Here is a 21442-nt window from a genome sequence, read left to right on the forward strand (position 1 = left end):
TATGTTTTTCACTGTGTTGTGAGGTTTTGGTACCCAGAGAGACTCTGGGGAGTGTCTTCATAGGAGGGGTTTGAATATCCCATCCTCGATGAGCTGGGAAATCTCACAGGTCTTCTAAGTGATCCAGACCCAGGGCCACCTGCCAGGGTGGGATTTGGCTCATGCACAGGGTCGCAGATATAGAAAACTAGAAGAAAAAAAAAAAGGAGGGAAAGGTTCATTTTAAGTGTCTTTTGAACAAACCTGACTTTGATGGGCATGTTTCACATGGTACGTTTTGCAGAGCAGTTTGAGGCTTGGGGCTGTGAGTCCCAGTGGCTCCTTGGGAAGTGCCTGGGTGGCACTGGGGAGCAGGTCGATAGGCTGGGGGGTGCGGTCCTGGGGGAGGACCTGGTGTCCCCTCCTGGATCCAGGTGGACCTGGGAGCTGGCTCCAGTGATGGCTGCTCCCTGGTGGGATCAGTCAGTCCTATGGGAAGATTTTCCCTCTTCCCAACCAGGCAGCGAGCCCATCACGGGTGGGAGACTCTGCTGTTGCACACAAATCTCTGCGGTGCAGGATGGGCTACGGCACCGTCTCTATCCAATTTCATGCACAGTTAATTTGGGAGATCCTTCACAATTTGGGCTTCTTGACTATGACACCAGTGTCACACTTATTTATGTGTTGGTTTCTCTGTGTCACCCACAGCCTCTCACTCCCAGGAAAGCAAGGAATGACTGAGTCCTCCACCTGTGCTGGGCACCAGAGCAGAGCCCACCCCAGAGCTGGGTTCGGGCAGTCTCCAGTGGCACCAGGGACATTTCTGGGGAGTCCCTGGGGGTGCCAGTCCCTGCGATGCCCAGAGGCTGCGCCCCAGCAGTTGAGAGTCTGCTCACAGATGCCCGCAAATGCTGAGATACTTATTTATAGCTTTTTTTTTAAAAAAAAAAAAAAAAAAAAGTGATGAGAGAGCTCCCAGGAAAAGGCACGGAGCTATTTACAGGCTCCCGTCAGTGGCAGATGATGCCAGGCAGATACACACTGAATCACTAAGCCCCAGTAATGGAGCCGCAGCCTCACGCTGCGGGAATGCCGTGGATCATAGCGGATGCTGCAGAAGGAACTGGATTTCCAACAGGTTATGGGGCATCCCCTCTTCCCCCAGCACTGCCTCGCTGATCTACCTTGATCTGCATAACCTCGTTAGTGTTGGCATGATGGGGAGCGAGGGGAGCACCTGCACCCCATGAAGCTGCCGTGTGCTCCTTTCCCATTACACGGAGCAGAGGGATGAGGCGCTGCCTGCAGCATCCCTAGGAGAGGGATGCTGATGGATCCGGTGTGTTTGGCTGGGTTTTGGTGCTGCCGGCTGGTGTGTGCCGGGGCACGTTTGTCCCCCACTCTGGGGCAGGGAGATGCCTGTCCTCACCAGTGTTGCAGGGAATGCTGCAGATCTGGTCTGCTAAAAACAGGATGCAGAGGTTGGGGGGGATTTATCCTGAAACTAAAGGGTGTCCAGCCTGAGCCCAGAAGGGGAACACAGTGGGGGAATGGGGATTATAAGAGAATTTAATGGCAAATTGGTCAGTGCCACCTGTTGGGTGCTGCTCTCAATAACGTGGGGTGCCTGCAGGGCACCCAGCATCTCCGTATCTCCTAGGGGATGGGATCTGGCAGGCTGAGCAACCCTGGCCACTTCCCTGGGGAGCAACACCCCATCCCTGGGCTGCACCACATACCATGGCCGAGACCGGGTCTGCTCCCGGTGTGAGGTCACTTGTGGGGACCATCTGCAGAGGTTTTTCCCACCAAACCTGTGCACGGTCCATAGCCTTGGAAGATGCTGTGATGGAGGAGGCTGCAGGGGAGGAAGGCTGTGACAGTGGGATGAGGCTCCCCTTGCTCATGTTACACAGTATTGAATGACCTGCTGAAAGGTCGCAGGGTTCCTGTTAGCAGTCGGACAGGACGGATGATGGGATGGACAGGGCAGATGGACAGACAGCCACTCAGGAAGGCGAGGGGGACATGCAGAACTAGCAGAGGCACTAGAGCAGGAGCCTAGGACCTGTTCTGGGGGATGGGGTGCACCCCGGAGCCAGCAGCCACTGATGTTTTTTGGGCTGGGGGTTTGGGGCAGCTGAAGAGCTGGGGCAGGAACAGCTGGTACATCTGGGCTCACCTTTCCCTGCCATGGGATGGGTTCGGAGGCATGTGGGACAGGGGGGGAACTGGGCAGCCCATGTCCCTCGAGGACCCAGTGCCATGCCATTGCCCCTTGGTCTGGTACCATGAGGGTCCCAGGCTGTGATGGAGTGGGGATGCTCCTCACTAATTTTTGTAGCTGGATTTTGCAAGCCCATCTATTACTACTGCAAACAGCTTTCCAAAAAAAAAAAAAAAGTGATGACTTGGTACATAACCTTGGGTTAAACCATCATTACAATGACAGCTTCGGAAACCTAATATTTGAGTTCGTCTTTGTAGCTGTTTGCCTATTTAATAAAAAAACCTGGTTTACATACAAATACCCCCAGTATGTGCTCAAGCTCGTCGCCTTGAGTGGGAAGGATCCCAGGGCTTTTCAGTAAGCAGTCCCTTCCTAGTGTGTATTCCTGATCCCTGGCATTGAATTTGGAATTGTGGGAAAGCAGCCGGGAGCGGAAGGGCACAGGGATGTGGGGCTGGGACTTTATGGCCAGGAACCAGTGAGATGGGAGCCTCATCCCACCACCAAAGCCTTCCTCCCCTGCAGCCTCCTCCATCACAGCATCTTCCAAGACGGGAGCGGGATGCTCTGAGCCTCTCTTATGGGAGATCTTCCAAAGCTGCTCTCTGTGGGTTTTCCCCCTTTAATTTGTCCCTGAAAAGGCCAAATGGCTTTTTAGGGGGGGAAAAAATTTATCTGTGCAAGCTGAAAGAGCATCATTTCCCCTGTGCTCACACACGGCGCTGAGCCCAGCAGTGGGGGCCGATGCCCACTCCCCTCGGGTGGCTTTGTTAAGGGTGCTCCAAGCTGCCGCCAGCTTCTCCCCCCAGCTTCGAGTCAGCCCGGCGTGTTCTCTGTCAGGTAAGACCTGGCAAACGCTCTGTTACACTGATCTGAAAGCGGAATTATTAATGCCAGCGCTGAGAAGAGTCTCTGCTTGGGAGGTGGCTGCATCTCGCGCAGCGGAGGCTCGTTCCCCCATCGCCTCCTGCACCCCCCACACCGCCCACAGACCCACCCTGTCCCTGAGGCTGGTTTTGGGGGTGGTCGGGGTAGTGGGGAGGGGGTGCACTGCCTCCCGATTCCAACATCCATCCAGACACCCCAGGACAAGCAGTGTGCTGCTGCTCCATCCCCTCCCCCTGCTGCCCCCCACATCCCGGCAGGGTTTGGGATGAGGATGGGGAAAAAAAAGGAAAAATCCCCCGAATTTTGCCTGCTGGACCCCGTAACTTGCCAGGCACTGAGCGAGCCTCCCCAGGGAATATCAGTGATTTCTGTTTCCATGTCACCTGTCAAGGCAGGCAGTAAACAGATCAAACAGAAAGCATTAAAAATGCATATATACAAAACAGAAACAGGGCAGAAATATTCATCATAAAACTTCAGCAGCAGATCCCCTCCGTGCGCACAAGCCTCTCCAGCCAGATTTTTCTTTCCCTTTCGGCAGAGTGGCAAAAAGCTGCAGCTCAATATTGCCCCAATTTCTCTGATACTGCCTAAACTGCAATTGCCTAAATCGCCTACAGCCCTGACATCTCCTGGGGTGGGTGAAGTTGCATCCTTTCAGCTCTTCTGTTGTTTTTTGGGTGGGTTTTTTTTTTTTGCAGTTCATTTTTTTTTTTTTGTTCATTTAGGGGAGGGAAGTTCACCCTGCCGTGTCAGCTGCAGCCCCCTGTGGTGATGGGAAGGTCCAATATATTATATATTTATACATAATATATAATGTGGGTCCTTGGAGGCATCCTGCTGACCCTGGTCCACCCCGCTCCTGCAAGGGCTGCTAGCCTCGCCGCTCAGCTGGGAGATGTCCTTAGCTATGAATTAACGCTGTCCTCTTGATTAATGCCGGCAGGAGGCTAATGACATCGTGGCCAACTCGAGGATGAGATGCAAAAACTGTAATTAGCATCCAGAGGCTCAGTGGGAGCCGCAGCGCCAGGGCTGGGTGGCACGGTGGCAGCCTCCCAGCTGGGGTCTGCAACCCCTTTTGGGGCAGGGGTCGGTGGAATCGGTGGTAACTGGGGGTGTACTGGGTTTAGCGTCCAAAAGTCAAGGGGTAATGAAGGCTGTCGTGGGGAATCAATATTTTAGGGTAGGTCAAGGCTGGCTGGGAAAGAAGAGCAGTGCGTTTTGGAGCCCAGACCCCAACCCCCAGTCGAGGACCCCAATCCACAACCCCAGCACCCCATTCCCCAGCCACAGCCATCCCACTTGTCCACACCCCACGAGCCCGTCGGTGTCCCACGTGCCCCATGCGCCGCAGGGCTCGGCACCCCAGCCTGCTGGTGTCGGTGCTGCAGCACGCCGGGAGCCCGTAGCAGGATCGGTCCTCGCCCGGCACATCCCCGCAGCATGCCAAACCTGCCTCCTGCCTCTCCGGGCCCCCTCCCCGCTGCTGCCCCCCTGTAATTACCCACCGCTCGCAGTCCCCGAAACATGAGGCTGGGTCTCATTTCACACAAGCGGTTGGGAAATTACTCCAGAATATACCAAAATCATTTCTGTGGAACACATTACCGCCCTTAATGACTGTTCTTTTTCAATTAGCTGTCACAGCCCTGAAATAAAGCTGTGCTTTCCTTCTCCGATAAATCACTCCCTTTATTTGGAATTGGAATTAAGGGGGAAAAAAAAGAATAAACATGTTACCCTTTCCTCGATGCCAGGCGAGTTGGAGCCATGTTTAAATTATCTCTGCTGCATTCAGGCAGATTGTCAACTGTAAATTTTACGGAAAATAGTAAAGCCAATAAATAAACATGCTTCTTTTGTCAGGGATGAATATTACTGCTGCTCAGATTTATAACTCGCATCTCTCCTACATTATAGAGCTTTTGTGAAAGTGCTGTCGCAGCTTCTGTATTATGCTGCTGAGGTGGGTTATTTCCCTCTCATTTAAACAGCAGCATGAACTTTGTCTGTGATTTAATTTGGGAGGAAGGGGAACCCCTTCCCTCTGACCTGCTCTGAGCCCCCCAGCATCATTTGCATCACCTAGAACCCTCCGAATTCACCCCAAAAGGGCATCTGCTGCCTTTGCCGTGGAAGGGAGCCCCAGCCCGAGCCACTCTCTGACATCATCTCCTCCAGCATCATCTCTTCCACTGCAGGGACCAGCTTGCTGATCGCAAAACCCACATGGAATTGGGGGAAATTAAGGGAGTTTTGGTGCAAATGCCGTTGCTAGGGCAACAGCTGAGTAACCCATCCAGCCCAGGAGGGAGGATGCTGCAGCCTCTGCCAGTGCAGGCCCAGGGAGGCAAGAAAATGCTCCTGGGATGAGAAAATGCAGAAAATAGATGACTTTTAGTGCAGGAAGCCGGAGAAGGGCATCAGGGTCACCCCCCAGTGGCCCCCAGTCCCACACTGGGGCTGTGTGAGCTGGCTGCTCCCACGCAGGGATGCTGAGGGCTTGCTGAGGCTGAGTCAAGCAGAAAAATTTGCTGCTTTTAAAAATCATTGTAAAAACACTGAGTGTTGCCTACCCTGCCTGTGCATTTTGGTGCTCTCCAACAAGCCAACCTAATGGCATTACGGAGGCAGTGGAGCAGGGCAGCTATTAAATGTCAAGAGTTTTGCACATGAAAATGATGCAGAAAGGATGGTTGGCTTCTCTTTCCAGGGGGAATATAAATTTTATTATTGCATGCCAGTCCCATGTGGTAAAAATATAGGCTGGCATTTAATAAATAGAGATAAACCATAAACCTTCATGTTCTGCTGGCGGCTCGGCTGCACGTATGGGGACAGCAGCTGCTGGCAGGACGGTGGATGCTGTTCCTTTGTTAGCCTGATTTGAGGCAAAGGCAACGGACCCTCGTAAGGGGGGTGGGGGGGTGCAGCCAGATGTGTAGCACACACTGACAAGGAGGTAACAGCTTCCAATTGCTCCATTTCATTGCAAATAATAATAATAAAAAAATTGCAGTGAAATAAAGGCATTAAGCTTCGGTGATCCTTAAAGCTACAGGGGGAAGGGAAAAAAAAAAAAAAGAGAAAAAATAAGCACTGCTGGTGCTCAGGGAGCATGCTCTGTCCTTTCGCTATGGGGTCTGAAGGGGTTTGGTGGGGGTGGCAATGCCCCCCTGGGCTGTGCGGATGTGGGGGTCCCCAGCCTGGGGGCAGCCCCCCCTCCCCGCTCCCCACACCTCCCCTTCTGCCTTACAAGCTGCAGCCCAGGAGCACGCTGGCTGCACGCAACGTCACCTCTGAAGTGTTTTATCTCAGAGATTATTTGGGTTGAAGTACTTGCAAGGGGTGGAAGGGAATGCTGCTCCTTCCTCAGAACAAATCATGCCCAGCATGTGTCTTGATCGCTGCAAACTCAATGCTATTTAAAAAAAAAAAAAAAAATATTCAACAACTCCAGGTAAGAGGGTAATCGGCCAAGAGAAGGAATAAATTGCACGGAGCCTGCTCTTGCTCCGGAGCCGAGGAAGGACAGGAGGCAACGGGAATAAAGCCAGCAGTAAATCTTCCCACTCCCACCACGCACCTGAATAAACCTGTCTTTAAGGACACTATAAAGGTAATAAAACTCCCAAGGAGCCACTTGGGTGGTGGTGTCAGTGCTTTAGGTGCGGGGAATAGCATTAACGTGATTCAAGGTGGGGGGAGAGGAGCCGTTCACCCATCGCTCCCATGTTCCGGGGGGCACCCAGCCCTTGCTCTGGGATGTGGCCGGGGGTGCCCAGGTGGCCCCAGAAACACACGGGAAGGCAGAATAGCAACAAAAACTCTCCTTTAATAGCTGGATTGACCTGAGGATTTGTTCTGACTGAGGTAGGCAGCCCTGGGGCCACCATGAGCGGAGGAGAGGGGGCTCAGCTCAATTCCCACTGCTGGGACGCGGCTCACCCACTCTCCTAGAAAACCTCCAGCCATTTGCCAAGGAAAGAGTTAAAAACAGGGCAGCTGCTCCTAGAAACACCTTTGCCCACCTCCATGCAAAGAAACAGGGACTGGGAGCCCCCAGCCCTGGCATGGCTGCCCACGTCTGCTCTGCACGCACATTAGAAAAATATATTTTATTTAAATTCTCCTTTTTCTCCATGGAGTTTTCTTCTCTATCTTTGAATATAGACTGAGCAGTGTCTCTAGATTTTGACCTGTGCATGTATTTCTACCAAGATCAAGAGTTAAAAGCCAATCATTAAATACCTAACTCTAGAAAAGGCTGCGTACAATATATGGCTTTTGCACCTACATCCAAAGGGGACTTGCAGGTTGGAGGGAGGGGAGCTCGTCTGCAGCAAAGCCAGGACAGGGACGGGCTGGGAAGGTGGAGAGGGGGAGGAGGGAGTGGCTGGGGACCACATGCAGCTCTGCACAAAGCCAGCCTGGCAAACGGCATCTTCCCGATGCACGTGGACATCCTTTGGTTTCGCTTGCTCATCGGGCAGGCAGCGGGTGAGGGTGCGGGCAGGGCAGCGGGACCCACTGCAGGACTGAGGTCAGCCGGAGGGACACCTACAAGCTCAGCCCCGGGATTTGGTCCCCGCTGCCACACGGGTTTGATGCAGCTGGGCTGCAGCACAGCCTCTGCTCGTCGCCCCCAAAACTGCTTCTGGAGGGGGGACTGTTCTGGCTCCTCAGCTTTTGGAATGAGGCATGGGTGAGCTTGAGGGTCCCGTAAGTTCTTCTGTCCAGGTGTCCAACATCCCTCTCTCGAGCATCATCCACACATGTGGGGGTGGCTCCCACCCATGGCCCATGGGTTGGGTTGCTGCAGCCCCCCGGGTGGTGGTCACAGGCCCCCCCGGGGCACTGGGGCTGGAGCAGCAGCATCGCCTGGTGCTGTGGCTGGGGACATCAGCCTCGTCTCAGGGCCCCCCATCTCCAGGTTCAGGGAGGGTCCCTGTGGAGCCAAGGGATGGTGCACAGGGGGGACCTTGTTTGGTGGCATTGCCCTCCCCAGTGCAGCCTGCCTGGTTTCCAGAGCCTCTGACCGGGGTCCATGGGAGCATTGCCCACATGGTGCCAACCCCCCAGGTGTCTCCTCCCTTGGGAAGGGCAGTGGGCTCCATCTGGGCAGGGGCACAGCCTTCCAGGGCTGGCCAAGGAGCAAGAGGATTTTGGGGATACCCACCCCAGGGGAGCTCAGCTCCTGCCGCACCGTGCCAGCACACCGATGCTGGGGGGTGCATCAGGCATGGCGTGAGCAAGGTGGTGTCCCCACCCGCCAGCCCAAAGGGATGGACACAAATAACTCATTGCATTGCTAAGGAGGGCTGCAGCAGCCAAAACGGGAGCGGGAGGGAGCAGGAACCCTGTGGCGGGGAAGGCACCCGCATCCCCTTGGTGGTGCTGCCAGGCCTGGGTCCGCGTCGGCCAAGCAAGCTCAGCGATGGCTGGGGACCGTTCGTTGCTCATGCAGGGAGTTGATTAACAGCTAATAGCAGCAGATTGAGAATTAAAAGAAAAGCCACCCACTGGGTGGAAGTAGGCAGAGGCTGGGAAGACCGAGCCTTTCCTCGCCACGCAGGGTCAGGTCCCCCCGCTGTTGTCACCATCATCTCGGGTAGTAGTCATCCGGGACCCCTGACAGATTTCGGAGTTTCAGAGCCGTGTCCACCGTTTTGATGTAGCTGCTGATCATCTTCCTCATCTCGGGGGTGTAAGGGTCATACTCCAGCTTTCTCAAGCCGGATCGCTTAAAGTTGCCATCTTTCTGTCCCTCAACGCAGAGCAGCCTGTCCTCGCAGGCGGTGATGCCCAGCAGCCCCACCATCCGCTGCAGCTGGACAAAAAGGTCCCGCTTCAGGTCCTCGAAATGCACCACCAGCACCTTCTTGCCGTAGCGCAGCCAGTCGAGGGTGTGGGTTGCCCACCACGGTGCGTAGTTCGCCACGAACTCCGGCCACTCTGGAAGGAGGAGAGGACATGGTCAGTGGGTGTCCCCCGCGTCCTTCTGCATCCCCTGCATCCCCCATCCCACGGCCAAAGCCCACGCTCCCTTGCTGAAATCTTTCAATTATCCTTCTCACTAATTGATCCTCCCATAAAAACTAAGTGATAAAAGGGATAATGAAACATCAATGATACGCCACAACTCTCCTGGCAGTGCCATATACATTTCTCTCACGATGCATAAAAGCTCCGGGTATCTGCCTCTTCCTCTTGTCCTCCCCACAAAACCAATGCCTGATTAATAGCTTAACTGTATTTAATTCCCCAAAGAATCATTAAACACAGTATCTGTTTCATTAAACAGATACAGGACAATTCACCTTGTGTAATCATATCACATAAAACTTTGCTTTGGAACCACTCCAGGGATATCGTAAAATTAATGTCACGGAACCAAATGGGGGTTTCATGGTGCCCGTGGCCTCTGCAGGCTCCACACGGGGCTGAGAATTGGGGAAGGGGGGAGGGAAGAAAAATCCCCCTCCCCAGCACCTTTGGGTGAGGCTGGGGAAAGGCCATGGTGTTTTTTTCCAGAATTACCCCAAAATTGGTTCCTGGGAGAAGGACACGTGTTGGAGAGCCAGGCTGCAGGGAGCAAGGGGTTGTCTGCAGGGCAGGCTGGGGTTGGGACCCCCGTGCCCTGTCTTAATTACTCACCTTTAATCACTTTTCTTTTTGTCCTCTGGAGGATTTATTTAACCCGAGCACTAATTGCAAACCTGGCACAAATGAACTGTCCCTGTCAAGTGTTTGCTTCCCGTGCTGGTGGGAGGGCAGGGTGAGTGCTGACGGTCCCACAGGGACCCCTGGGCTCCCCAGCCAGGGTCCTCCATGGGCTGAGCCCCTACGTAGGGTCAATGAAACACGGTCTCTGACCCTCCCTTGTGCTCTCCCACAGCTCTCAGCAACCCCCCCCAGCATGATTAAAATCCTCAAGCAAGGGAAAAATCTCCATTTTCCCGGCAAGTTGTTCCAATGGTTAATTAACCTGACAATTAACCCATCAGCTAATTACACTGTACATCCTCTGGAAAGAATTTGGTGATGTCTTTTGATGCATGTCCAAAGCCCACTGTGCTGGGGTGGAGGGCAGGGGCCCCTCTGCTTGCCCCCCCCTCCCTTTGGGGCAGGAGGGGTGGGACAGGCTGGGGGTGGGGGGGTGGGACCGGGAAAGTGGTGGAATGTTCTGGGTGGTGCTGGGGCTCCAGTCAGGGGATGGCCCTGCACTTCCCCTCCCTGCTGTATCTGCAATTTGCAGTTGTGCTTTGGGGTGCAGCAGATGGGGATAAAATCTAGCACAAGGCTTGTACCCCCCAGTGGTGGGGTAATGCCAGTCTAGGGATCAGCCCAGGGAGAAAAGCCACCGAGGAAGCAGTGGAACATCTCAATTCCCTGGTTTTATGGGATGGGGCAATAGGGAGAGCCGGGCTGGGCCATCTCTGGCACCGCAAGCACACGGCAATAACGAAATCCAGGCACATAACAGCAACAACAGCAAAAGCTCCCCTTAAATAAACTCTGAATTAAGGGTAGCAGATGTTCAATCAAGCTAAATATTTTAACTCTTTCCAATGAAGTCAATTCCACAACAGCAATTTGTAAATTGCTATAATTAACAAGCCTCCACAATATGCCTGTGCATGGGAAAGGTAGTGTCTCCGGAGCAGCTGGGCGCGCAGAAATAACCCCCTGCCACCGCCCTGTCCATAGGGATGGGCTGGCAGCTGCCACCGCTCCTGCTGCCCAGAGTGCAGCAAAGGGGTAGGGGGCTTCCCCTAGCCGGCGGGGTTACCGGCATGCTGGATCTGTTCTCCTGCACCTCTGCCTTGGGGAAGGACAGATAAGCAGGGCTTGGATCCTGTGTGTACGATCCTGATGGTGCTGCCAGCCAGGAGGAGGATGGAGGCAGGCGAGTGACCTGGCAGCGGTGGGCAGGACCATTGCAGGGTGGGTTATGGGGTTTATTTCCACCCCATGGTGCTGCACACACCGGGGCTGGCTCTGCTGGGGAGTGGGGCTGCCCATCCCCTCCTGACACCCATCTCGGGCAGGGCGGTCCTGCTGGGATCTGGCATCGGTGGCAGCGTGGAGATGCTGCAAGCTCATGCCAACACATGCACCCACCAGGTGATGGATGGAGAAGTCTGATGAATCCTGCTAATTTTTTAATCTCTCTTTTCTCTCTGCTTGCCCAGCCAAGTGTTCAGGCCAGCTGCTCTCAGCCTTGAAGAGCTGCTCTGAAGAAGGGGCAGAGTTTGGGTCCTTGGGCTTCTGCCCACCTGACCCGTTCCCTCCCTGTAGACACCAGGCTGCTGTCAGACTCGTGTCCCCAGGCACTGCCACCTCTGCTGCTGCCCTGTGACCCACAAACAGCCCAGCATCTCTGCATCCCCATCCCATCCCCCACACACGAGAGCCCTTGGCTGTGCTAGGCAATGCTGTGGGTCATGCCAGATGGACGTGGGGACCCCAAAGGGGTGACACAGCCCGAGCTTCCCCCATGGGGACCAGACTCAGGCTCTTCTGAGCTTTAACAACAGCTTCACAGCTCTGGCAGCTGGGCTGGAGCTCGCCCACCCGGGAACAAGCCTACCTTTGCCCTTCCAGTGGGCATGAGCCGCGAAGCCGACGTGGCCTCCGTATTTGCGGTTGAACTCTGCCATCAGAGCCTTGTAGGGGTTTCGGATGAGCAGGATGGCCGAATCGAAGGATTCGATCTCCTTCTGGCCGCTCTCGTGGGTTTTGATGCAAATCGTCCTCCCGCTTCGCCAGTGGTCCCTCTCGCCCTTGAACCCTGCCAGGACAGAGCAAGCAGGTACCTGAGAAGCAGCTGGTGCAAATGTTCATAAAAATCATAAAAGCGAGCTGGGGAAAGGGAACAACGTGGGGATAACAGGTTGCAAAATGCAGTTGGATAAAAGCAGCTGCGGCTTGACATAGCATTTGCACCCCTCTCCCAGATGGAAATCCTTGATTTGCCCAAGTTATGAGTCACATAGAATTCATGTACGAGAGGGTGGGTAGCGGGCACAGAGACCGAGCAGGGCTGCCTCCTCCCCGGCGGTGCTCCACTCTTCTCAGCGAGTCACTCTGCAACAGCCCGATACTGCACAGCCCAGCGTTCCTCCAGGGCAGAGCGCACTGGCATTAAGCACCTGCACACTGCATTAACGCACCTCACGCTTGTGTTGGAGGGGGTCAAGAACATATCTTTATAGCTTTAATCTCCCTGACCACTGCATTTAAACTCCCCCAATAAATTAAGAAAGGGGAAAAAAAATCCCAAGCTCATGGGGCTGCAGATGAGCCCAGGGCTGCGGTGATGCCATGGGGGGTCCAGAGAGGGGACCACCATCCCCTGTGCCCCCACATGGAGTATGGAGCCTCAGCCCAGCATCGCTCCCAGGCCCTTTGCACCCCCAGCCCCCGGGAAACCAAGCACCCAAACTACCCGGGAACAGCATGTTGGCAGTGGAGCCGAGCCGTGGGGGGGAGATAAGCTGTAAGTAGCTGTATTACATCAATTATAGATGTGTAATTTGCTTTCGGCAGCCATGCTGTGCGATGCAGGGACGTGATGGCTAATCTGCCAGTTGCCTGGATACCTTCAGGCCCCTCCAACGTGCTCAACCCAGAATAAACATGAAACCCATGCTCGGGCGGCTGAGCAAAACCTGGCCAAGGCTTTGACCCGGGGATGCTCCCCTCCGTGGGGGACACAATGCCGACTGCACCCTTGGGTGCTGATACAGCCTGGGCTCCCTCACTCAGCACAGAGCATCTCCATCTCGGAAAGGCTGAATTTGGCAAATCTCAAATAAATGTGCATTACTGCCTATGGTGTTGGGCAAATGGGGCTTCAGGGGGTGCCCTGGGTACAAACCCTGGCTGGCTGTGTGGGTACCCTGGGTACAGACACCCCCAGCTACGTGGGTACCCCAGGTACAGATCCCAGCTCCACCATGGCCAAGGAGGAAAGGAAGATTTCCTCTCAGAGCCACAGAAGGGGAAGGAAAAGCAGGAGAAACCTTCTAGGTCTACAAATAAAACTATTGTAAATGGTTATAACGTGGGGGAACTGGTGGGGGTTTTTTCCCTCCCCCTTGCAGTATGGTGGCTTATTCGGAGAAGCTTGCTTCTGGCTGAAAAAGCTTCATTCTTTTGGCTTTAAACTTACCCTGGCTGCTTCATTGAGGGTCCCTGAAGCCCACATGCCATCACCCACTCCAGCAGCCCTGGCGCTGCTGCTTTGCCCTGTAGGGTGGGAGCCACAGCACCCCTCTTCCGTTAAATATTTACCGGGCAAGTATCTGTGTCACCCGGGAGGGGAGGATGGATCTCCAACAAATCCTTCAGCCGGAGGAGAACAGCCAAATGAGTTCAGCTCCCTCCTCCATCCCTTCCGTGAGCTCATCATCTCTCTTTTGCACTGCGAATATTCATTAGTTTGGGTGTCAGCGTTCCCTGGGTGCCCCGACATGTCACTATTTTAAACTGCAGCTACTCAGGAAGAAGGGGACATTTGTCCTCCAGGATACCAGTGCCACCAGCACCATCCCCTCCCAAATCCTGAAGCTGGAAGGCTGCACGAGTCCTTTTCACCCTGCAGTTGTGAATTTCATTTGCTTCTCACTTTATGCATCCCAGCTCCTGGGGAAATCTGAGCAAAAAAAACCATCATCTTTTTCTTGGGGCAAAACCCACAGAAACTGCCTTGTTTGCCAGGATTGTTGTCACTGGGGTTCCTCCTCCAGAAAATTCTTACCACCACAGTGGGTTAAAAACCACCGGCATGATGGAGAAACTCCAGTTCTGCCCCAAACTGGAGCTTGCCCAGGTTAGTGGGCAGCACGGGGAGGTTACAGGCAGAGCCTGTGCAGTGTCAGGTCCCTTTGATACCCTTTGAACCAGCACACACCCAGCCCCAACCATCCCACAGAGCAGCATCAGTGGTACCCGGCTCTGCCCTCCCCTGCTGCAGACCCAAGGGATGGCACCAGGACCTTCTCCCATCTCAGGGGGGACCGGTGCACCCCCAGCAGCCACATCCCCTCTCACCTTTGTTGTAGAGAGACCCGTCGAAGTAATAGCTGCCAGTGTAGAAGCCGGTGGCCAGCTCGATCAGGTGGCGTGCCCAGGTGTTGCCAGCACCGGGGAAGCTGGCCAGGGCCACCAGCTGCTTGGCACGGGTGGGGAGAAACCTCCTGTCCATGCAGCGGTTGTCTGCAGCGAGAAGCAGCCAAGACTCGTCAGGGCTGCAGCACGGTAATGTGCTTCTCCTACAGATATCCCGCTTCCTTACAGCGTGCTGCTGCCTCCCAGGGAGGTGCTGGGGCAGGGTGCCGGGAGGTGGCTGCTGTAGGGAAAGGCAGCTTGCCTAAAGCGCATAGGGACATGCCACAGAGTCCTGAACCCTCCAAAGAGTCCTGAACACCCCAACAAGTCCTGAACAGCCCAAAAAGTCCTAAGAAGAGGGCAGGAGCTGCTCTGCCATTACTGGCTGCTTGCTGCCTGTGTGATTAGGGGAGAGCAAGTAACCGGGCTGCATCTGCCAAGCAGCGCTCCTGCTTTTTACATCAACGAATGCACACGCGTTTCCAGCACAGCCTCAAACACCGAAGCAGGGATCGTGTCAAGACAGAGCCGCTCTGAAGCGAAACCACCTGAATTTGGGTCCTCATTTGCTCCATTCAGCTCTTTCCTCTCCCCGTAACAGGTTTCCCCTTGCCTTGTCCCCACTGGTCCCACCACTGGGACCTGCAGTGTGGTGGGGGACTGCAGCCCACTCTGTGCAGATTCCTGGGGACTTTCTGCCTGGTCACAGCCTTTTTCCCCACTATTTCTCCCCGGATTCTGTCCCCCCTGGCTAGTGAAGCCCCAGCAGGTTTACCAGCTGGCTGCGGGCTCTGGCTTGCTGGTACCGCTGGTGACAAGGAGGGACAAGCACCGGCAAGGAGGGATCCTGCCAGAGGCAGATGGCAAACTGCTCTACCCTGCAGCTGAGTCAGGCAGTAATTAAAGCTGTTTGTTCAGGGGAGGACTGATTTCCCAAGAAATTAAAATAAATGGTAATTTTTAATGAAAGCCAAATAGATGCTGCAAGCTCACGCTTACTTTCTGTCAGCATCCCCAGGAAAGGGCTGGGAAACTGGTGCTGGCACCCGTGCCGGAGTGGTCCCTGCCCAGCAGCAGGCAGGCTGAGCCCAGCACTGGCTCACCTTGCACTTGGGTCTGGTAGACGAGGAGGTATTCGGCAGTGCCACAGCTCTCGAACTCCTCACCGGCGCATTTCTGGGCACAGAGCTGCTCATCCTCCCGCTCGTGCAGGGTGAAGAGCGTGGTGGGGAAGCCGCAGTGGCAGGTAGTCCCAGCCAGGGCTGACAGCGGGTATTCCTGCGGGGATGGGTGGAGGGAGGGCAGCCAGCATCCCCATCCCCATCCCCTGCAGCAGACCCTTCCCTCTGCCCCCCACACCCATCCCTGCCACCCTGGCCCTGCTGTGCAGCCCGGGGTGGTTTGCAGCACGCTTCCAGCCAGCTGCACCAGGAGCTCATTGCAGACACCCAAAAGCACCCAAACTTTCCCGTGGCATGGCTGAGCTGCCTGCTGGCACCACCAGCCATGCACCAAGCACTGGTGCTCCTGGCAGAGCTATGGCACATCATTTGTGAGTTTGCCACTTGCACCAAGGTTACGAAAAATCATCAAACGGCCCCACGGCAGCCTTGCTGGCATTTCCAAGCCCAGAATTACAAGGCTCATTTGGCAGCTGACAGGCGATTTACCACCAGGCTGCGGCAGTGCTGGGTTAATCGAGGGGCTCTGGTTATTTACACCTCCCAGCCCTGAGCTCTCCCAGCAGCGAAGGGAGAGTGGAGCCAGCGACAGAGCAGCTGCTCGTATTTAACTGGTGTGATGGTTTATTCCCCACCATCCACTCTGCCAGGGAGGCTGTGAAAGGAGGACATGACTGTCCCACTTGAAGGTCTTTCCCCACCTGATAATTTATCTAATTTTCATTAATAAATACTCCAGCAATGCCCACTGCCAGCCTTTCCCATCCTTGCTTATAGGCATCATGCTCCAGGAGCAAACTGCACTAGAGCATCCCTGGACCAGAGCGCAACCCCGTGATGTTCCTGCCTAAACCCCTCTGAGGTGGCTGCTGCCTGCAGGGGGGGCGAAGCCCTGGGGAGCAGGCAGGGCAGGCAGCAGGTGCTGCCCCTCTGGGGAGCTTTGGTCCAGTCCCTCCCCATGGCAGAGACACAGACAATCCACTTGACCCTTTGCAGTTTGGTTACACATAATTATGACACCAAATCAGATTAAGATTTACCCAGTGTGACCCTTTCTGATGACAGGGTTAAGCTTTCACCCTGCACACCCCCAGCCCCCTGGTACCTTCTCGGTGCAGAAGTCCACGCACTTGTCCACGGACATATTCAGCATGAGCTGGGTGACGGGCAGGGCGATGGAGACATTGTCCGGCCGGCGGAAGCACCCCCGAAATATTGCGCTGCCATCTGCAAGGGAGAGAGGCCACAGTGGTGTTGACAGCGATGTTCGCCCAGCCATGAGGAGCAGGGGCTGCACCCCAAAAATGATGTCGCTGCCATGGCAAGAACCTCTGCGTGCCCCGGTGTCCCTGTCCCCATCCCCCACCGCTCCTCTCCAGCCACCCAGCAACACAGCGACTGCTTTTCTCCGGCTCTTGTCACCCTCCGGCTGTGGAGCCACATTTGCTAACAAGCTCGCCCGGCTGCTTACAGTGCAAAATCAGAGCAAAAGTCCTGGCAGCAAAGTCGGGTTTATTTTTTCCTCCCTATTTTTATCAACACGGTGATCCCAGACGGCAGGAGGGATGGAGGCGGTAGAGGAGAGCAGGGCTGGGGCTGGTTGGTGTGTCCCCCCCCCGCCACTGGCATCAGTGCCCTGAAGGGTCCCATCCCTGGTCGTCACCCACTGCTGCACAGACCCGGGCACCCTCAGCCCCTCTCTGGAGCTGCTACTCCACCTTCTTTCTTTCCCATTGCCTGGGGATGAGGAAAAAAAAGCAGCCAATGTGGGTAATTATAGTGCTGCCTAATTGGGAGCCCAACGAGCATTTCTGACAGGGAGCACCCTTGGCTTTTTCTGGAGGTCCCAAGCATCCTTCATCCCACAGCCAGCTCTGCCGGCAGCACACATCAAACACAACAATGGTCCTGTTTGGCCGGCCGGAAAGGGGTCTTCAGCCAAAGTCCCCCAAAATGCCCTGAATTCCCAGTGGGGTCCTTGGGGGTCCCCGCTCCACCCAGCCCCGGCTGGCAGCCATCCCTGCAGGGGGTTCCCTGTGGTTTAGAGGAGCAAAACTACCCCAGCCACAGACCTGAACCACTTTCAGCCCACCTCCCTCAAGCCATGGCCCGGCTTACACAGCACAGGGTGCTGGGGCTCGCCCCTGCCAGCACCGCAAGGGGGTCCCCCATTTCAGGGCTGAGCTGGGAGCCATGTTGACATGAACTTACATCTCCTGGCAGACTCCTGGGCCAGCTCCAGGCGGTAGATGGAGAGGCGGTTGACTCCGCCGCAGGTGTTGCTCCTCTCCCCCTTGCACTGCATGTTGCACTCGGACTCGCTGGCGTTCGATGCCTGGACCTTGTGCCCACAGTAGCACTCGGCGCCAAATTCCAGCCCTGCATAGAGGTAGCCCCTGGGGAGAGCGAGACAGGGGCCTCAGCGCATCCTCGGGCATCCCCCAGGTTCTGTGGGCTTTTGCAGGAGCAGCCCCACTGCAGCCAGCTCACACCCAGCACTGGGAGCAGCACTGCATCCCAAGGATGCGTTGTTGGACTAGATGATCGCTGTAGGTCCCTGCTAACTGAAAATATTCTATTCTATTGTATTCTAGTCTATTTATTTCTGTTCATTTCTATTCTATTCAGTTCCTTTCTATTCTATTCTATTCATTTCTCTTTTTCTCTATTCTGTTCTTTTCTATTCTATTCTATTAATTTCTCTCTTTCTTTTTCTATTTCTATTCCGTTCTGTTCTATTCTCTTTTCTCTTCTCTTCTCTTCTTCTATTCTATTCTCTTCTATTAATTTCTCTTTCTTTTTCTGATCTATTCTATTAATTTCTTTTTCTTTCTCTTTTTCTCTATTTCCTATTTTCTATATTTTTTCTCTATTCTATTCTATTCATTTCTGTTCTATTCATTTCTATTCTATTCATTTCTATTTCTATTCCATTCTGTTCTGTTCTATTCTATTCTAGCCTGTTAATTTCTCTTTCTTTTTCTCTTTCTATTCTGTTCTGTTCTATTCTATTCTGCTCTACTCTGTTCTATTCTGCTTTAAGGGAAAGGGCTCCATGGGCTACAACAGAGATCATAAAGCAAGAAGCAGCAACATTTCTTACAGGCAGGGAGGATGGAACACGTGGCAGAGCAGGAATTAAGTGATGGGAACTTCACTGGGCTTCAATGTGGGAGAGCTGTGCTGCTTGATACGGGCTGGATTCGCACGGGGGAGGCTTGCAGCACAGGTGTGCTTGCCAATTGCCCGCGGAGCTGGAAACCTGCTGGAGAAGGGCAGTGCCGGACTGGCCAGTCCTGCTGTGGGGCTGCTACTGCTGGGAGGAGGGGATTTGGCATGGAGCACCCCCAAGGATATGCCACAGCAGTCGGCTTGGTGCATGGCACAAGTCCACCCAGCTGAGGCGGATGAGCCCTACGCAGGGGACGTGCCACTGTCCCAGTGATCAGCGATCGTCCTTTGCAGCGACGTGCCCAGGTGCCGTGGGATGCTACACAGGTGGGCTTCGCCTCTGGGAGAGTTTGGAGGCAGCGAACTGCCTGCAACGCTGCCTGCAACGCTGCCTGCCCCGCCGGCACGGGTCATGTTTAGGGCACATTCTTCGTATAATGCTGGGCAAAGAAGAAAACTCCCACAGCAAGGGACCCATGTGTCTCCCCAGCTGCACATGGATGTGCTTGGAGAGCTGGAAAGGTCTGCGGAGGGTGTTTTGGTGGGGCCACCCCTGGGTGGATGGAAGCATCCAAGGCTCCTCCAGCACCAAACTGGAACCCTTACACCCCGCTGCCCCACACAAGGATGGAACCCATCATCCCATCACCACCACCTTTTTCTGGGGGAAGAATTTGGGCTCCTAGAAAACACCAGTGAATTGGGGGGGGGCAGGGGGCGGGGGAATGACATAAACCTAAAGAAAAAAGAAGGAAGGGGGGAGGGAAAGGAGCAGCCAGGGCAGGGAGCTGTGACAGCAGAGAAATGCTGTTGGTGTGCGGGAATTGATGAAGACGCGGTGCCTGTCTCCCGCCCTACCGTTCGGCACAGTTGTCCTGGCAACGGAAGACTGTCATCTTCTTGTAGTCAAAGAAGGACATGCCGCGCAGCGTTCGCCGGCGAGTGTTGTCCACGTAGCAGCCGATGTATCTCGCTGGGGGAAGGGTACAGGAGAGGAGGGTAAGAACCAACAGGGGCTGACCCCATCAATTCCCACCTCCCTTTTTTTGATTTTTTTTCCCTAAATAGGGATGCACAGCAATGCACCCTGTTTGTTTGCTTTCAAAATGCGTGCTCTGGGTACAACATGCCCCTGCGAAGGCTGCAAGGAAAGGTTAAGCCTAGAAACACCCACTATGGACAGAAAAGATGCTCTGGCTCTCCAAGGCTTCTCCTCTCTGTCCTCTTCCTTTCTGCTGATCTCAAAATTGATCAAAGTGGCTCCAAAAAGAGACAAGTTATGTGGTAAAATAACCCACCCCCTTCACTCTGCCCTGCCAGCAATGCAGGGTGGGCAGAATGGAGAAGTATGGTTTAAAACACGTTTTCCTCAGCCAGCAGCTCATTTCCCCCAGCCCCAGACATCAATTGCAGAGGATATTTGCCCAGCACCAACACTTGACAAAGTAAAGGCTGATGCCCGTGCTGAGAGCAAATGAAGATGCTGGTAGACAGGGAATAGAGCTGAATAAAGTTATGGTGAAACCATTTATTTGACAAATGTAGCCTTTCCCAATAATCTGAAAACAAACATCCAACTCCTCGCCTGCGTGCCTGTTGTGCTGCTCTGTGCTGGCTGTGGGCTCTCGTTAGGGGTGAGCTGGTCCATGAGCCATCCCCAGGCAGCCCTGTGCTGCCAGTGCCCCCCTGTCCCCACTCAGTCTCCTTGTTAGGTGCCCTCATTACTGCCCTCATTAGTCCCCTGCTCCTGCTCCCACCTGAGCAGTTTCTGGGGGGAAGATGTATTGCTGCCAATGCAGGGATGCGGCACTGGTGCAGGGATGCTCAGCATCCTTGCTGCCACTGCTGTCCGAAAAGTACAGGGGTTTCAGAAGCCGGTGGGATTAGCCATCTAGTAATCAGCTAATGAGGTGTCCATTAACGTGTTCTGGCAGAGGGGGTGCAGTTCAGATACCCAGTGGGGGTGCACCAGGGAGAGGGGAGGGTGGCCCTGAGCACCAGCAGCCAGGTCTTACCAGCCTGGGGGCAATGGCAGAGCTGGCTTGGTATCCCAAACCAGTCTGGTACATCTTGCTCCCTGTTTCAGGTATGCATCCTTGATGAATATAACTGCAATTATTTTTTTTTCTTCATCCTGAAATATCTGCTCCACTCTCAGGGCATCTTCTGCAGGATGCTGGCACAGGGTGACCCTGTCCTGGAGAAATCCTGGAGCTCATGCGGTGGACGATGGCCTCTGGCTTTGAGCTGCTGCTGCAGTCCCAATGCAGGGAGACTAAAGGAGAGGCTCCCGTCCCTTCAAGGCCACCAGATCCCAAGCCAAGGTACTGTTTTCACGGCACCAAACACCCCTCCAGCTGTGCCACCCAGGGCTCTGGCCCCCAGCACCCTGGTCAAAGGGCTCAGGGAAAGCACTGGGATATCTGGCAGCACAGGACTGGGCAGGAGCAGAGGTGAGGGCTCTCCTGCTCCGAGCAAGAGTAAAGCCATGGCTCTAGGCAAGCAAGGTGCATCTTCCCGTATGTCATTACCACCCTGTGTCTCTCCTCCCATCTCCATGTCTCCATCACACATTAAATTATCCTTCTAATAGCAGAGCATCTCCACATGTGCCACACCAATACCAGACCACACTACAGGATACTACTTACCTCCTGCTTGCATTGTGCATCTCTTGGGGGGTCCCTGAACCAACTTATTATGTACAACCCACGGATACATAGACCCCCACCCTCCCCACCAAGCCACTCAGTGCAAACCCCACCAGCGCTGCAAAGCAGCTTCCCCAAGCCATCCTGGAGGAAGGTGGAGGAGAAAGATTGAGAGAAAGGTGCCTGATTTAACTTTAACTACCAAAAAGTCATAATTCATT

General features: G+C 54.5%; 1 protein-coding gene across 1 annotated transcript in view; it reads right to left on the reverse strand.

The window, feature by feature from the left end:
* Positions 1-5983: 5983 nt before the first annotated feature.
* WSCD2 (WSC domain containing 2) overlaps positions 5984-21442 on the reverse strand; it is a 30850-nt gene continuing 15391 nt past the window's right edge. Inside the window, exons 3-9 of the mRNA XM_040608301.1 lie at positions 19429-19543; positions 17611-17795; positions 16505-16626; positions 15322-15496; positions 14162-14326; positions 11697-11897; positions 5984-9058 (exon numbers count right to left, since the gene is read on the reverse strand). Coding sequence (XP_040464235.1) covers positions 8706-9058; positions 11697-11897; positions 14162-14326; positions 15322-15496; positions 16505-16626; positions 17611-17795; positions 19429-19543 — 1316 coding nt within the window. The 3' untranslated portion in view covers positions 5984-8705. The remainder of the gene's footprint in view (positions 9059-11696; positions 11898-14161; positions 14327-15321; positions 15497-16504; positions 16627-17610; positions 17796-19428; positions 19544-21442) is intronic.

The sequence above is a fragment of the Falco naumanni genome, chromosome 1 (genome assembly GCF_017639655.2).
Source record: "Falco naumanni isolate bFalNau1 chromosome 1, bFalNau1.pat, whole genome shotgun sequence".
NCBI lineage: Eukaryota > Metazoa > Chordata > Aves > Falconiformes > Falconidae > Falco > Falco naumanni.